At 38.5% G+C, this 18,434-nt stretch overlaps 1 protein-coding gene across 1 annotated transcript in view; it reads left to right on the forward strand.

The window, feature by feature from the left end:
* Nucleotides 1-18,434, forward strand: part of TTBK2 (tau tubulin kinase 2) — a 152,124-nt gene that overhangs the window by 98,798 nt on the left and 34,892 nt on the right. Inside the window, exons 8-9 of the mRNA XM_007460122.1 lie at nt 2,685-2,777; nt 3,889-4,014. Coding sequence (XP_007460184.1) covers nt 2,685-2,777; nt 3,889-4,014 — 219 coding nt within the window. The remainder of the gene's footprint in view (nt 1-2,684; nt 2,778-3,888; nt 4,015-18,434) is intronic.

Consider the following 18,434-nt stretch of genomic DNA (forward strand, 5'->3'; position numbering starts at 1 on the left):
GTAGAGATTTTCTAAAAGCCTTTCTAGCATAGAGTGCTCTATCAGTTGCTCTGTTAACCTGCTTATTATTCTTGGTAGAGAAATTTGATAGTGTATAGCAGTGGTTCTTACCCTTCTTTTCTGCTCCCAACACACCTGAGGAGTAGAATGCTTTACTCAGTAACACAGCTTCACAACAGTGATTGTCAGTGTATGTGGTGACATAGGAGTGCAGCTAGTGGAACCTTGAGAGTGTCTTGTCTAATTTAAAAAGAATTCCCAGGTAATTCTAAAATATACTTCTTTCTTCCATACTCTGCGACCATGATTGGATAATTTCTAAACTTAATACACTGCATTTCTATTTTTTGGGTACCTAAATCTTAAACTTTTTTATTTTTAAGTAAAAGCAAGTTTATTTAGAGAATCTTAAACTTTTAATGTAAATAATTCCCAAACAATACAAGGACTTCTCAAAATACTTGACGAATTCTGTTTACTTCATCCATTGTTTTCCTTCATTTTAATCCTTTGTTAATATTTGTTTTATGTCAATACTTTGAAGAAATTATTTTACTTTCTTCTGGTTCTATGGTTGCTACTGAGATCTTTGTCCATGTATTGTTGTTACTTTGTATTTAATTTGTCTTTTTTTTCTTGACTACTTTTGATATCTTCTCTTTGTCTTTGGTGTCCTGCATGTGCCTTGGTGTGGATTTCTTTATATTTACTTTGTTTTGAGATTTGTTTTGCTTCCTGAACATTCACATCTTTCATCTATTCTGGAAGATTCTCAGACATTGCTTGTTTAAATGTTGCCTCATTTCCTTTCTCTCTGTACCTTTATTTTCATATCTCCAAATTGATGCATATTAAACTTTCTTGTTATGTCTTCCATGCCTTTTAAGTTCACTCTCAGATTTTCTCTTTTGGTCTCTTTTTTGCATTCTAGATAATTTCTTCAGATCTGTCTTCCAGTTCATTAATTCTTTTTTTCTGGTGTGCTTGATCAGCTTTTAACCTTGTCCATTGAGTGTGGGTTTTTGTTGTTGTTGTTGGTGGTGGTGGTGTATTGGCCACGCCACGCAGCTTGTGGGATCTTAGTTCCCCAACCGGGGATTGAACCCAGGCCCTTGGCAGTGAAAGCACCTAACCACTGGACCACCAGGGAATTCCCTAACCATTGAGTTTCTAATTACATATTTGTGCTTTTTATTTCTAAATCTAATTGGTCTTTTTATTTGGAAGGAGAGAATATGCTTCCTTTCTTGTGACTTTGATTCTATTTTTTAAACATTTTAAATATCTTATTTCATATTCTATATCTTATAATTCCATTCTGAAATTCTTGGATATCTAATTCTGCTCTTTGTAGTTTTTCTTGCCGTTAGTTTATGGTAGCTTGCTTTCTAATATATTTTATAATTTCAAGTAATGAACTTATATTTGGTGGGGCTTTATCTCTAGGAATTCAGTGAGGTCTGAATTTAAGGGTATCTTGAGAGGATTTTCATTTGCATCTGTCATTACTATAGGACAGGATCACCCAGAAAACACTTAATTTCTGGGCCTGGTTTCCTGGACCACACAAACAATATAAATTTAAACGCCAGATCTGAGTGAGGGGTAGTCCTATGGTAACAAATTCTCAGGGCAAATGTTTTTTAACCACTCACTTTATCTTTTTGATAGTGGTCAAATTTTACAGAAAAAATTATTGTAGTATAACATACGTACCAAATACTGCACTAAAGATAGTCCTTTGAGGGTCCTAGCTATATGTTGGGGGTAGAGGTGGGGAAGTTACAAATCCTGTCTTGTGTAGGCTCAATGCTTTTACACCTGTCCCCTTCATGATTGATAAAACCCATGTTGGTAAACCTATGACAGATGCCCACAAAACAGCCAAAGCCAGAGCTTCAGTATTAGGTTGCTTCTCATGTTTCCAGCTTTCTTTTAATTTTGGCTCTTAAGATTTCCTTTGCTTTTTCTTTTTTTTTTTTTTTTTAATTATTGTAGTAAAAAACACATAACAGGGCTTCCCTGGTGGCGCAGTGGTTGAGAGTCCGCCTGCTGATGCAGGGGACACGGGTTCGTGCCCCGGTCCGGGAAGATCCCACATACCGTGGAGCAGCTGGGCCCGTGAGCCATGGCCGCTGGGCCTGCGCGTCCCGAGCCTGTGCTCCGCAACGGGAGAGGCCACAACAGTGAGAGGCCCACGTACTGCAAAAAAAAAAAAAAACAAACAAAAAAAACACCCACATAACATTAAATTTACCACCTTAACCATTTTTAGGTATACAATTCAGTAGTGTTAAGTATATTCATATTATTGTGCAACAGATTTCTAGAACTTTTTCATTTTGCAACATTGAAATTCTGCACCCACTAAACACTAATTCCCCTTTCCCCCTTCCTCAAAGCCCTTGGCAACCACCTTCCTTTACTAATTAGTGAACTCATTTATTAATTAATGGGCTCTTAATTATTTCCAGCATTTCTGGGTTTTGGGATGTTCTTTGTATCAAAAGTTTTTCAGTATATCTGTTATGTCATGTAGATTGCTGTATAGCTATACAGGTACATAGATATACCTACCGATAGTTTTATAGGAAAATGAAACACAATAGTTAGGCCTTAGACAATGTAATGTACTCACAAGGAGTGGTAATGTAATGTGACTGCATTCTCTTTTGCTTATGAAGGAAATGGGAAGACATGATGACCTTTGGTCCTTATTCTACATGTTGGTGGAATTTGTGGTTGGTCAGCTGCCTTGGAGAAAAATAAAGGACAAGGTAATTTTGGAAATGAAAATGTTAGGACTTCCCTGGTGGTTCAGTGGTTAAGACTCCATGCTCCCCGGGCTTCCCTGGTGGCGCAGTGGTTGAGAGTCCGCCTGCCAATGCAGGGGATGCGGGTTCGTGCCCCGGTCCAGGAAGATCCCACATGCCGTGGAGCGGCTAGGCCCGTGAGCCATGGCCACTGAGCCTGCGCGTCCAGAGCCTGTGCTCTGCAATGGGAGAGGCCACAACAGTGAAAGGCCTGCGTACCGCCAAAAAAACCAAAAAACAAAGAGACTCCATGCTCCCAATTCAGGGGGCCCAGGTTCGATCCCTGGTCAGGGAACTAGATCCCACATGCCACAGCTAAGAGCCTGCATGCTGCAACTAAAGATCCCACATGCCACAACTAAGACCCGGCACAGCCAAAGAAATAAATAAGTATTACAAAAAATAATAAAGCCTTTAAAAAAGAAATGGAAATGTTAGTTTTGGTAGGGGAAGGAGTAAAAATTTCTGGGTAGGTGTTTTTGTTGAGATTATGCTTATGCATAAGAATTAAAAGTTACAAACATTTTCACTATATCCCAATATGTATATTTTTCTTTCTATGTGCTGTTATTAGAGATGTAATTAATGTTATGACTTTTTTTATGTACGTGGAGAATAGATACTAATTTAAGTACAATTGTCATTTCTAATTTGACTTCTAGCCCTCCCTCTTAGGTTTTATTTTTACTAGTTCTCTTTTTTTCTTTTTTGTAAGTCAATTAGGCTTTTAGTTTTTAATTGTCACATATTGTTCAATTTGAAAACTATAAATGCATGTGTTGATAAAGAAAAGTAGACCAAATTTAAGGTCAGCTCTTTCTTTTGGGGAGCTATGTGTTCACTGATGCAGAACTGTGTTACCCCTTTGGTTCTGCACTACAGTCGCCTCCCCCTGCCGCCTTAAAGCAGTGTGCATTAAGCTGTTAGCTATTAGTAAGAGCTCAGTTCTTGCTTTATGCTTAATTACCCACTGTCTCATTCTGTAGTACATACCCTTGAGACTGTTACTGAGAGGCTCTTAATGTGTAGCTGCCAAGAGAAATTGACTTCGGTTCCTTTTCTCTTTACTTCCCAGGAACAAGTGGGCTCTATTAAGGAGAGGTATGACCACAGGCTTATGTTGAAACATCTCCCTCCAGAATTCAGCATATTTCTGGACCACATCTCCTCTTTGGATTATTTTACAAAACCAGACTACCAGGTAATCATCTTTGTGAGTTCTGTGGGTTAATTCTTCTCACTCATTTAGTCTGTCTTCACTCATTGTACTGTTGAGGGTGTTGTAAATGAGTATGGGAAGTCCCTAGAATAATACTATTTTAATACATCCTGAGAAATGTGGTTAAATTGACTGATGATGACAGTGTCCACGTCTGCACATGAGCGCACGTGTGTGTGTTTCCTCCCTTCTGGACGAACATACTTCATTAGAGTTTTAGGTTTGTTCATCATGTAACATTTAAACTGTTCCTGCTGTGGTTCTTCTGGTGTATAGAATTGCTGATAGTTCAAATTATGAAAATCCTATAGCTAATTTATTGACCAGAAGGAAATGTCGAACTAGGTAATGTGTCTGTCGAGGGCTTGAGGGCTGCATATTGTATGTTAATATGCTATGGGACAGCAGTCAGTGAAGATCACTGGCTCCGTTTTGTCTGTGGTGAGTGAAACATTTCCTCAGAGCATCAGTTAATAAGGCCTTACAAGGGTGATTAGGATTACCACAAATTGCATCCCTAACCCCAACCAGCTGGATATCAGAAGATTCTGTTGCTCTCAGGGGGAACTTGGTCAGAGCTTAATGCGAGATAATCACTACCACTGAAAATATAAATGCAAGGCACACATTGATTAATAATAATAATAATAAATATATATTAGTGTATCATTTTTATCTACAAAGGGCAACATATAGGCTTTACTGCCTGTTAATGAAAGTTTCATATTCTAAAGTGTTGTCAGTGTCAAAAGACTAAAAGATTGTCTACAGCACAGTGAACTTTTTTGCATATAATAACTAGTTCTTTGTGAAAATGCAGCTTTTGTATAATATGTACAGAATATAAAGCAGAGAGGCAACATACAGCCTTGGGTCCTTAGAGACCTTAAGTAGGTGAGCCTGTGTTATTCTTTTCTATATGGCTATTTGAGTTATAAACTGTATAGGCTAACAAATGGAGGAAATACATTGTATATGAGTCACTTTGGAATATGTTCTCATTTATATGGGCTTTTTAAAATGTAGGAGTTCATGTTACTTGCAATAAAATAATGAAATTTTGCTTGTAAGCCTAGATTCAGGAGGAGCTAGGAATTGTTACAACTTTCTCATCTTGCTAATAATTTTTTGGTTGACAGTTTGCATGTGAATATTAAAGTTTACATAGCAAAAAAAATTTTAATTACATTCTCTGCTTAGTTATGCCTACAATCTAAAGAAGACTAATGTTCACCAGCTAAAGTTTGAAACTTAGACCTATAATTAATTTAATTTAAATTAACAAAGTATTGTTCTCAGGTTTTTCAGTTGAACATTCTCTAAGGAGAATCTCTGTGTTTCTGTCACCTGATAACAAAACAAAATATAGTAATTTCCCTATTTTAGGAAGAGAGAGAGCAGGCATAACATTTTCATTGTTTCACAGATTCTATAAATAATCTGCTTCTTTTTTGCTCTCTGATTTTCCGTAAGCAGTGAGTGGGAGCAGAGGACAGGTAGTTGGGAGAAGGATAATTGGGAAAAAGATGTTGGCGTAAGTGACGATTTTGTATTCTGATGACTAGTATCAATGTGATGTCAGGTTCCAAAAAGATCTGACCTTTGCAGTTTCTGTCTCTTGCTTTCCTCACAATGCTCTGCTGCAGTCTTCATTTTGAGAAAAATTACTCTACATTGTTTAATTTTTATTTTATTTATTTATGTGGTTGCGCCAGGTCTTAGTTGCGGCATGCGGGCTCCTTAGTTGCAGCATGTGAACTCTTAGTTGTGGCATTCATGTGGGATCTAGTTCCCTGACCAGGGATCAAACCTGGACCCTCTGCATTGGGAGCGCAGTCTTAACCACTGTGCCACCAGGGAAGTCCCCTCTACTTTGAATCTGAATGTTCTTGTGAACTGATGGTTAATTTTACAGTTTGGAATTCTGAATATGACTTTAATTACTGTTCTTTTAGAATTTTAAATTCCTTATGGAACAACCAGTGTAGTTAACAACAACAACAAACCTCCTCCAACAGCAAGCATACCAGTACTTAGTGTGACTGCTTCCCTAGTGTTATAAAAGGTCAAATAACTGTATGTCTCCAACTTTATATATTCTGAGACAAGACCAAAGTAAATATATTTTATAATCAAAGTGTTAAATGATGCTGTTTTCCAAAGCCACTTTCACTGTGAATGTCTGTGTTTGTGAATCCTTAAACATCATAGTTTCTTGCCAGAGAACATTATCTTAACAAGTTGCACATGGCCAGCACATTACCAGTAACCTGCTCGTGCTCACTCTGACAGCATGTGCAGACCTAGAGAGGAGAGCTGTTTGCTCTCTACCGGGAATCTTTTATGCATGTCTCAGGTTGAATAAAGGCTGACACTTGCTTTTGGAAAGCTTTATGGTGTTTTGGGAAATTACACCCAAGTTTATACTTAGTACTTATGTATGTCTGTCTTACCTACTGGCTTTTAGATCCTGGGGGTACAGACATGTCTTATTTTGTTTTTTTTTAATCCATACTACCCTGGCACTGTGCCTGGCACCTAAATTTTCAACAAATGTTAGGAAGATTGAATTGAATCTTACTTTGCCTGATAATCTCCTACTCAGGAAATATAAGAAAAATCAGCTCTCATGAGTGCATAAATACTGTTTTCTGTCTGTTAAACTAAAGGTGAAGATGTTAGAATTATAGTCAAGATTAAAGCAGATATCTTATTATGAATACAGTCAGCCCTCAGTATCTGCAGGGAATTGGTTCCAGGACCCCTGGGGATCATGGGTTCTCAAGTCCCTTATATAAAATGACATAATATTTGTATATAACTTATGCACATTCTCTTGTATACTTTAAGTAATCTCTACATTACTTATAATACCTAATATAGTGTAAATGCTATGTAAATAGTTTCTGGTAAGTTTTGCTTTTTGGAACTTCCTGGATTTTTTAATATTTTTTATCTAGTTGGTTGAATCCTCAGATATAGAATCTGTGGATTGTTTTTGTTATTAGATTTTGAAAGAGTATATCAACTATAAGAGACGAGTGCTGGGCCATGAATCTTCTCTGGTGATAAAATTGTATAGAACTATACACACACAAGTACATGTAAAACTGGTGAAATTTGATAAACTGTCTGGGTTGTAGCAATGTCATTTTCCTGTTTTTGACATTGTACTCTAGTTATTTAAGATGTTACTGTTGAGGCAAACTGGGTAAAGGAGACTTCTTTGCACTATTTTTACAATTTCCTATGAATCTATAATTATTTCAAATTAAAAGTTAAAAAAAAGTGCTGGGTCAACATTTTCAGAAATGTGGTGATTAAAACATTCAATCTTATTGTTGCCACCTTATAATTTAAATAAATCCTCTTAAAGTGGTTTGAGAAAGGGAGATATTTCTGAGGGGTGCCTAGGAAAATCTTATCAACCTTGAATTCCACCACAGGACTCCTCCTGTAGGTGACACTGTTACTAGTTAATGGGAAACTAAGATAGCAGCATCAGATTAGATAAAGAAGAACCCTTGGTACCTTTACACATTATTATCACAGTAATGATACACAGTGTTGTCACAATAACACCTGGGTAGTAGTATTATCCCTCTCTTACAAAAACTTAATTTAGACATGTTGCCTGGGAAAACTAGTGATGCTAGAGGTGGTATCTGAACCCATTTCTGATCATTCAAAAAGTCCCAAGCTCTTTCTAGTTTACCAACATGCTTCCTTAGAGAGGTGGCCACAAACACAGCAGGCACTGTTAAGTAAATACTAATGAGTGGCTAATAAAATTTCAGGGACAGAACTAAAAAGTTATATGAAAAATTATCAAAAATTATTGTCAGTAACTAATAGGATCACGTGATCCTGACATAAGAACAAAAAAAGGTATCTTTATTAGAGTGTCAGATTATGTTAAACATCATTTAGCAAATTGAGAAGACTAATGAAACCCATAAATATACACAGCACTGGTGAGCCTGAAACTAAAATGTGTATATCAGCCAGTTCACACACTGACACAGCATTGCTAAAATCAGAGGATATGAGTGAGGAAATCCAAAGCCAACTAAATGTCATTAATCTTGTTAATATACTTTCCAGGTTTAGGAATGGGACTATTTATACAGAGATTACATCAAAATTTAGCAGGCTTGCCTCTTGCTTTGGGGGACTTAGAGCCGTTTTAGGATCCCCTGACTCTAATAATGACAAAGTTAAAATTTTCGGAAGGCACAGATGGGCTGCTTGTGAAGCAAACAAACAAGAGGTTGAGCTAGAGTAACAAGGGGGAAGATCCCATAAAATAAAATGTGAGGGAAGGTCTCTCTCCCTTAAGCTGCCATTTCAGCTGAGCCCTAAAAAATGGGACTGTATTGGCCATGCGGAGAGCAAAGACAAGAGAAAGGTTACAAGCAAAAAGAAGACCATGAGCATAGGCTCTGATGTGAGAAAAGAACGGAAAGAAGACAAGTGGCTAGAATGTAGCAAATGAGGGGAGAAAGTGGTTTGAGACAAGATTGGAAAGTAAGGCAGAGGCCAGGTGATACAGGGCCTTGTCAGCCTTGTTAAGGAGTTTGATTTTATTCTAGTGCAACAGGAAGCCTTGGAGTCTAATAAACAGGAGCATGGTGATCCAATTTGTGTTTGAAGAGGATTGCTTTTGTAGTTGTGTGTGTTCAAATGAAGCAGAGAATTAGAGACTACTTAGGAAGGTATTAAGAGAGGCTGAGCTATGCCTTAGAAAGAGAGAAATATTTTAAAAATCAGTGTCTTAACACCACAAAGGTTTATTTTTTGCTCACAAAACAGTGTAGTTAAGTTGGGCTCTCTCCTGGGCAACTCTCAAGTGGTATCTTGAACTCCAGCCTCCACCCATATTCTGACACTGCTGTCTTTAATCCATGGCCTTTACAGTCATCAGGAAAGGGAAGAGCGAGTATGGATGATCGTTTAGGGGTTTCAGACCAGGCCTGGAAGTGATCTAAACACTTGGGCATATACCTCTGTGACCAGAACCCATTCACATTGGCTCAATTCTAACTGCAAGAGAGGCTGGGAGATAGCATCTTCCTAGGCAAGGAATGATGATGGTCTTGACTTGGATATAAGCAGTGGAGATGGAGAGAAGTGGATGAATTCTTGCTTTCCCTCTTTTAATTATCTCCTTTCATTCTCAGTTGTACTTATGTGTTCCATAAGTATCCCTCAGTGCAGTCAAATTGGACTCCTAGCACTTCTTCCACCTTGTCCTCCCTGGTATGCCTTTGTTTCATAACACTGCTTGTCTTATGAAATTGAAGGCCTGACTCAGATGCCACAGTCTCCTCTGATTCCTTTCAGACAGGAGTGATTTCTTATGCTAAACTCTTATAGCGGTACTTTGTTTTCTCTTTACTAAATAAATTCCATTAGAGCCAGTACCTTGCACATTTATCTCAGTTTTCTCAAGAAGTTAGCACAATGATAGGCATTTAATAAAAGTTTGCCAAATTGAATGAAATCTGCTTAATCTGATTATTGCTTCTGTTAAATGCAAACTCTCTGAAGACAAAACTGTTTTGTTCACTCTTGCACTCCTAGCACCCAGCGTAGTAGGCATTCAGTGTATGTCTGAGTCAATGAATGGGTATTTGATATAACTATATAGAATACAGTAGAGTCACAGAACATCCATGTTTACTTGACTCACTTAAATTCAGCTGCACATGCAGGAGATGGAACAATTTTAACGTGTCTGTGATTCTGCTTGCCCTTTGGCTCAGCCATGCCCTGTGTGCCTTTGTGAATCTGTTGTTCCCTCACTCTTTTTCTCATTCACAGCAATCAGGCTGCACTGACTATGATTCTAATGTTTAAAAGGACAGTAATTTGGGGGGCACAATATAACCCCTAAATGTAGATAGCTTCATTCACATTAATCTGAAGAAATAGAAGTCTCTCCCAATGCTGGAGAAAAAAATCTAGCTATTTTGCATCTAGTACAACTACTATCCTGTACTTTATTTATGGGCATCTTAAGAAGCTTTCAAGGATAATTTTAACTTTATACTGTTTTTGCCTTGCCTGGTATATGGTCAGACCACTCAAGATGGCTGTTCTCTTGCTCTCTGTACATCCCCTCCTCGACCAGTCCCTGCTTCATCTACACCCTGCTCACATGGATGGCCTTGCCCCCTGGCCCAGCTTGTGATTCTAGTTCTTAGGCCAGAACAGCTCCACCTGCTAGTTTATTAAAGGGAAACATCAGCTCTTGTGATGGTCATTAATCTGAGGGGCTGTGAGGGACGTGCCCCATTTGCTGGTTTCTCTGGTAACTGATGAGCCAAGCTGACATCAATTTCCCCTATCAGTGGTAGCCTCCTTCTTCCCCTAGTAGTGAAGATTGCTGCCATGACCTGCCTGCTGTCTGCCATACACCGGTGGGTGTTGCTCCAGGACCCTTTTGCTGCCGACATGTAAGGTTCCCTTTCCAATAAACCACCGATGTCTCTGTCACTGCCTCTTGGTTCTTTCTTCAGTCTTGAGGCTTGGCAAATACAGGGCTTGCAGGCCTGTGGGGTGCAGCTCAACACCTGCTGACTGGCTGTAACTCTAACATGGTGGAAATGGCACTTAAAAGAGCTGTTTCAGTTGGTGCTTTGCTACACACCATTTGTATGGCCTTTCTAAACCTGTTTTCTTTTCTGTGAAATGGTGAAAATGCCTACCCCACAGTGTTGTTAAGATTTTAATGAGGTAATTGTGAGAATGTTTTGTAAATTGTAAAGCATCATGTAAATGAAAGTGGTTTTACATGTACCTCAGTGACACGCTGCGTTTGCTTATAATTATCGCATTTTTCTTCATTCTTGTATTGTATTCAACGTTACTTCTATGTTAATAGAACTTCTATTTCCTTTATGATGCTTTGTCCTGTTATGGCAAAAAGGAAATGTTGCTTACCTTTTTTATTGAGCTTTTTAGGAGGCATCGAGAAGCTTAGACATTGCCAGTTTACCTTGTGGGCTGATGAGCACCTGGAAGAAATGACATTGGTATCAGGCAGCACAGTGGCTGAGCAACCATGCTGCCTCACACTGCCTCAGGTCCCCTGGGGTAGCCAACCAAGGGGCACTCCTGAGTCATCCTAGTATCTTATAAGTGGTGAAAGCAGCCTAAAACTCTGAAGTTTCTTCAACTAATTCTCTTTATTTGATCTTTCTATTTTTGGTTCTGTTCTCCAAAGGATGCGTGCAATGTAATTTTTTTTTCCCTCTACCAATGCTGCTAAAAAACCCCCAGAAGAGGAGAGAAATCTAGAACCTGTGCATTTCTTTTCCTCTATTGTATCTACTTATCACTGAAGGAGGCAGTTTCTTTTGCCATAAATAGTCTATCTTTGGATCAGCAAAGCCAGCATTGTCATTGTGCTCTGCTGGTTAAGTGCTTTATTGATCCATTAATTTACCATTTATTAACTGAGAAGGAATCAGGCTTCTCAGTCCTCAATATCACATTGCAAATAGTTCTTGTTTTTCAAAGGCTGGACTTTGCCTGCATTTTCTTTGAAAGGGAAAACTGGGATTTCATGTGGAGATAAATATGATAAAGCTATTGATTGCATTTGTGCTAAGGATAAGAGGAGGGGTGCTTCCCTAAGGCATTATGTCTATGTCAGATGAATGATTGCTATAAAGAATAAGGGTATTTCCCTGCCCACTCAAGCCTGGGAAACCTGCTGAGCTCCCAGGTCAGGTCACCTGCCCTCCAAAGAACCCTCCAGGCCACGTGGGTCCTGGGGGCATAGGAGGGAGGCCCTCCTGGGGGAGAACAGGAGAGGCAGGCAGGAGGGGCCCTCCAGGACCGGAGGAGCAGGAGTGGGAGAGGAGCAGAGGGTGTTTGCCTCACCCACTAGGGCCCACAAAGCTTGCTGGGCTCCCAGTCCGGGTCTCCCACCCTCTGAGACCAGAGGCACGCCTGGACCCCTTCTGTTCCATTGAGCCTAAGCCCCACACCCCCCAGAGCCTTTTCCAGCCCTGTGGGTCCTAAGCATAGGCCCCACCCACTGCCCAAACCCCACCCCTCCCTAGGTCCTGCCCACCACAGCTAAGGCTTTTTCCACCTTTTTTTTAAGTTATTGTGGTTCTGTTTTACCTTCCGGTTGTTGTTTCATCTATATTTTTATTTTTTTATAGTCTTCTAACATATCTGTTAGTTTCCTAGTCTAATTTTATTTTTTACTCTTTGTTATTGTTCTTTTTTTTTGCCACCCCATGCGGCATGTGGGATCTTGGTTCATGAGCTGGGGGCCGTCAAGCCAAAGCTCCTGTGGTGGGAGCTCCGAGTCCAAACCACTGGAATAACAGAGAACCTCAAACCCCAAGGACTGTTCATCAGAGATCTCCCGGTGGTCCTCATCTCGGCACCGAGACCCAGGTCTACCCAACAGCCTACAAACTCCACTGTTGGAAGCCTCAGGCCAACCAACCAGTAGGACAGGAACACAATCCCAACCATCCAAAAAAAAAAAAAAAAAGAGAGACAGCAAAAAAACATATCACAGATGAAGGAGCAGGTAAAAACCTACAAGACCAAATAAATGAAGAGGAAATAGGCAATCTACCTGAAAAACAATTCGGAGTAATGATAGTACAGATGATCCAGAATCATGGAAATAGAATGGAGGCATGGATTGAGAAAATACAAGAAATGTTTAACAAAGATCTAGAAGAACTAAAAAACAAACAAACAGTGATGAACAACACAATAACTTGAGATGAAAAATACACTAGAAGGAGTCAATAACAGAATAACTGTGGCAGAAGAAAGAATAAGTGAGCTGGAAGACAAAGTAGTGGAAATAACTGCTGAGGAACAGAATAAAGAAAAAAGAATGAAAAGAATTGAAGACAATCGCAGAGACCTCTGGGAGAACACTAAACACACGAACAGTCAAATTATAGGGGTCCCAGAAGAAGAAGAGAAAAAGAAAGGGTCTGAGAAAATGTTTGAAGAGATTATAGTGGAAAATTTCCCTAACATGGGAAAGGAAATAGTCACCCAAGTCCAGGAAACACAGAGAATAAACCCCAGGAGAAACACACCAAGGTAGATATTAATCAAAATAACAAAAATTAAATTCAAAGAAAAAATATTAAAAGCAGCAAAGGGAAAAATAAAAAATAACATACAAAGGAATCCCCATAAGGTTATCAGCTGATTTTTCAGCAGAAACTCTGCAGGCCAGGAGGGAGTGGCAGGGTATACTTAAAGTCATGAAAGAGAAAAACCTACAATCAAGATTACGCTAGGGGCTTCCCTAGTGGCGCAGTGGTTGAGAGTCCGCCTGCCGATGCAGGGGACACGGGTTCGTGCCCTGGTCCGGGAAGATCCCACATGCTGTGGAGCGTCTGGGCCCGTGAGCCATGGCCGCTGAGCCTGCACGTCCGGAGCCTGTGCTCTGCAATGGGAGAGGCCACAACAGTGAGAGGCCCACGTACTGCAAAAAAAAAAAAAAACAAAAAAAAAGATTACTCTACCCAGCAAGGATCTCATTCAGATTCAACAGAGAAATCAAAAGCTTTTCAGAAAAGCAAAAACTAAGAGAATTCAGCACCACCAAACCAGCTTTACAGCAAATGCTAAAGAAACTTCTCTAGGCAGGAAACACAAGGGAAGAAAAAGACCCACAAAAACACACCAAAACAATTAAGAAAATGGTAAAGGAGCATACATATTGATAATAACCTTGAATGTAAATGGATTAAATGCTCCAACCAAAACACACAGACTGGCTGAATGGATACAAAAACAAGACCCATATATATGCTGTCTACAGGAGACCCACTTCAAACCTAGGGACACATACAGACTGAAAATGAAGGGATGGAAAAAGATACTCCATGCAAATGGAAATCAAAAGAAAGCTGGAGTAGCAATACTCGTATCAGGTAAAATAGACTTTAAAATAAAGACGGTTATAAGAGATAAGGAAGGACACTACATAATGATCAAGGGATCAATCCAATAAAAAGATATAACAATTATAAATGTTTATGCACCCAACATAGGAGCACCTCAGTACATAAGGCAAATGCTAACAACCATGAAAGGGGAAATCGACAGCAGCACAATAATAGTAGGGGACTTTTAACACCCCACTTAAACCAATGGACAGATCATCCAAACAGAAAATAAATAAGGAAACAAAGCTTTAAATGACACAATAGACCAGGTAGATTTAATTGATATTTATAGAACATTCTACCCAAAAGTGGCAGAATACAGTTTCTTCTCAAGTGCACATGGAACATTCTCGAGGATAGATCACATCTTGGGTCACAAATCAAGCCTCGGAAAATTTAAGAAAATTGAAATTGTATCAAGCATCTTTTCTGACCACAACGCTATGAGATTGGAAATCAGTTACAGGAAAAAAACTGTAAAAGACATGAATACATGGAGGCTAAACAGTGCACTACTAAATAACCAAGAGATCACTGAAGAAATCAAAGAAGAAATAAAAAAATACATAGAAACAAATGACAACGAAAACACAACGACCCAAAACCTATGGGATGCAGCAAAAGCAGTTCTAAGAAGGAAGTTTATAGCAATTCAATCTCACCTCAAGAAACAAGAAAAATCTCAAATAAACAATCTAACCCTACACCTAAAGCAACTAGAGAAAGAAGAACAAAGAAAACCCAGAGTCAGTAGAAGGAAAGAAATCATAAAGATCAGAGCAGAAATAAATGAAATAGAAACAAAGAAAACAATAGTAAATACCAATAAAACTAAAAGCTGGTTCTTTGAGAAGATAAACAAAATTGATAAACCATTAGCAAGACTCATCAAGAAAAAGAGGGAGAGGACTCAAGTCAATAAAATTAGAAATGAAAAAGGAGAAGTTACAACAGACACTGCAGAAATACAAAATATCCTAAGAGACTACTACAAGCAACTCGATGCCAATAAAATGGACAACCTGGAAAAAATGGACAAATTTGGGAAAGGTACAATTTTCTAAGACTGAACCAGGAAGAATTAGAAAATATAAATAGACCTATCACAAGTAATGAAATTGAAACTGTAGTTAGAAATCTTCCAACAAACAAAAGTCCAGGACCAGATGGTTTCACAGGCGAATTCTATCAAATATTTAGAGAAGAGCTAAAACCAATCCTTTTCAGACTCTTCCAAAAAATTGCAAACGGAGGACCACTCCCAAATTCATTCTACGAGGGCACCATCACCCTGGTACCAAAATCAGAAAAAGATATCACAAAAAAAGAAAAGTATAGACCAATATCACCAATGAACATAGATGCAAAAATCCTGAACAAAATACTAGCAAACAACATATTAAAAGGATCATACACCATGACCAAGTGGGGTTTATCCCAGGGATGGCACAGATTCTTCAATGTACACAAATCAATTAATGTGATACACCATATTAACAGATTAAGGAATAGAAACCATATGATCATCTCAAAGATGCAGAAAAAGCTTTTGACAAAATTCAACGCTGATTTATGATAAAAACTCTCCAGAAAGTGGGCATAGAGGGAACCTACCTCAACATAATAAAGGCCATATATGACAAACCCACATCAAACATCATACTACATGGTGAAAAACTGAAAGCATTTCCACTAAGATCAGGAAGAGGACAAGGATGTCCACTCTTGCCACTCTTACTTAACACAGTTTTGGAAGTCTTAGCCACGGCAATCAGAGAAGAAAAAGAAATAAAAGGAATACAAATTAGAAAAGAAGAAGTAAAACTGTCACTGTTTGCAGATGACATGATACTATACATAGAAAATCCTAAAGATGCCACCAGAAAACTTCTAGAACTACTAAAACTACTAGAACCAAATCAATGAATTTGGTAAGGATACAAAATTAATACATGGAAATCTGTGGCATTTCTATACACTAATAATGAAAGATCAGAAAGAGAAATTAAGGAAACAATCCCATTTACCATTGCAACAAAAAGAATAAAATACCTGGGAATAAACCTACCTAAGGAGGTGAAGACTTGTACTCAGAAAACTATAAAACACTGATGAAAGAAATCAAAGATGACATAAACAGATGGAGAAACAGACCATGTTCTTGGATTGGAAGAATCAAGACTGTGAAAATGACTATGCTACCCAAAGCAATCTACAGATTCAATGCAACCTCTGTCAAACTATGAATGGCGTTCTTCACAGAACAAGAACAAAAAGTTTTACAATTAGTATGGAAACACAAAAGCCCCCAAATAGCCAAAGCAATCTTGAGAAAGAAAAACAGAGCTGGAGTAATCAGGCTCCCAAATTCAAACTATACTGCAAAGCCACAGTAATCAAGACAGTATGGTACTGGCACAAAAACAGAAATATAGATCAATGGTACAGGATAGAAAGCCCAGAGATGAACCCACGCACCTGTGCTCAACTAATCTATGACAAAGGAGGCACAAACATACAGTGGAGAAAAGACAGCCTCTTCAATAAGTGGTTCTGGGAAAACTGGACAGCTACCTGTAGAAGAATGAACTCAGAATACTACCTAACACCATACACAAAAATAAACTCCAAATGGACTAAAGACCTAAATGTAAGACCAGACACTATAAAACTCTTAGAGGAAAACATAGGAAAAACACTCTTTGACATAAACCACAGCAAGATCTTTTTTGATCCACCTCCTAGAGTAATGAAAATAAAAACAAAAATAAACAGATGGACCTAATTAAATTTAAAAGCTTTTGCACAGCAAAGGGAACCATAAACAAGCCGAAAAGACAACCCTCAGAATTGGAGAAAATATTTGCAAACAAATCAAGGGACAAAGGATTAATCTCCAAAATATACAAACAGCTCATAGAGCTCAATATCAAAAAAACTAACTATTAAAATATGGGCGGCGTTGGCCAAAGTAGGTCACATGGCCAAGCCCAGAGTCAGTGTAGGAGAGCAGTATCAAAAAAAAAAAAAAAAAAAAAAAAAAAAAGGGGGGACCTAAATAGACATCTCACCAAAGAAGACATACAGATGGCCAAGAGGCACATGAAAAGATGCTCAACATCACTAATTATTAGAGAAATACAAATCAAAACTACAATGAGATATCACCTCACACTGGTCAGAATGGTCATTATCAAAAAATCTAGAAACAATAAATGCTGGAAAGGGTGTGGTGAAAAGGGAACCCTCCTGCACTGTTGGTGGGAATGTAAATTGATACAACCACTATGGAGAACAGTATGGAGGTTCCATAAAAAACTAAAAATAGAACTACCATATGACCCAGCAATCCCACTACTGGGCATATACCCTGAGAAAACCATAATTCAAAAAGAGATATGTACCACAGTGTTCATTGTGGCACTGTTTACAATAACCAGGACATGGAAGCAACCTAAATGTCCCATTTACAGATGAATGGATAAAGATGTGGCACACATATACAATGGAATATTACTCAGCCATAAAAAGAAACAAAATTGAGTTATTTGTAGTGGTGTGGATGGACCTGTAATACAGAGTGAAGTGAGTCAGAAAAAGAAAAACAAATACCGTATGCTAACGCATATGTATGGAATCTAAAAAAAAAAAAAAAAAAAGGTACTAATGAACCCAGTGACAGAGCAGGAATAAAGATGTAGACATAGAGAATGGACTTGAGGACACAGGGGTGAGGGGGAAGCTGGGGTGAAGTGAGAGTAGCATTGACATATATACACTACCAAATGTAAAATAGATAGCTAGGGGGAAGCAGCTGCATAGCACAGGGAGATCAGCTTGGGGCTTCGCGATGACCTAGAGGGGTGCGATAGGGAGGGTGGGAGGGAGCCTCGAGGGAGGGGATATGGGGATATATGTATGCATGTGGCTGATTCACTTTGTTTTACAACAAACTAACAGCATTGTGAAGCAATTATACTCTAATAAAGATGTATTAAAAAAAAAAGAATAAGGATGTTCCAGGTGGTGGGATATTGCATCACACATTTTTGGGACTACACATGCTTAGGTATACAATTAGTTTATTTTAGATAATGCATTTTTGTTAATTTTTTTCTTGTTATTAAAAGTAATACATATCATAATACAAGTTTGGAAATTACAGAAAATAGAAAGTCCGAATAATTCAGAATCTCATTACCCAGACATAGTACCTGATTTTTATGTACCTTTTTGTGTCTTGAATAATATGTTTTAGAAAAAGCATTTTATTGTATATCCCATTAGAATTAAGATTAAGAAAAACAACTACCTCTTATTCGTAAGTGCAATCAGAAGGGAAATTGACACAAATAATCAACAACAGTAGCCACATAAAAAGTAATATTGCATTGTTATCTGTCCAAATCTTCCTCAGGTCCTCCCTCCTCTTTTCTTCCCCTCCCCCGCGACATT

The sequence above is a fragment of the Lipotes vexillifer genome, unplaced genomic scaffold (genome assembly GCF_000442215.2).
Source record: "Lipotes vexillifer unplaced genomic scaffold, Lipotes_vexillifer_v1.1 scaffold408, whole genome shotgun sequence".
NCBI lineage: Eukaryota > Metazoa > Chordata > Mammalia > Artiodactyla > Lipotidae > Lipotes > Lipotes vexillifer.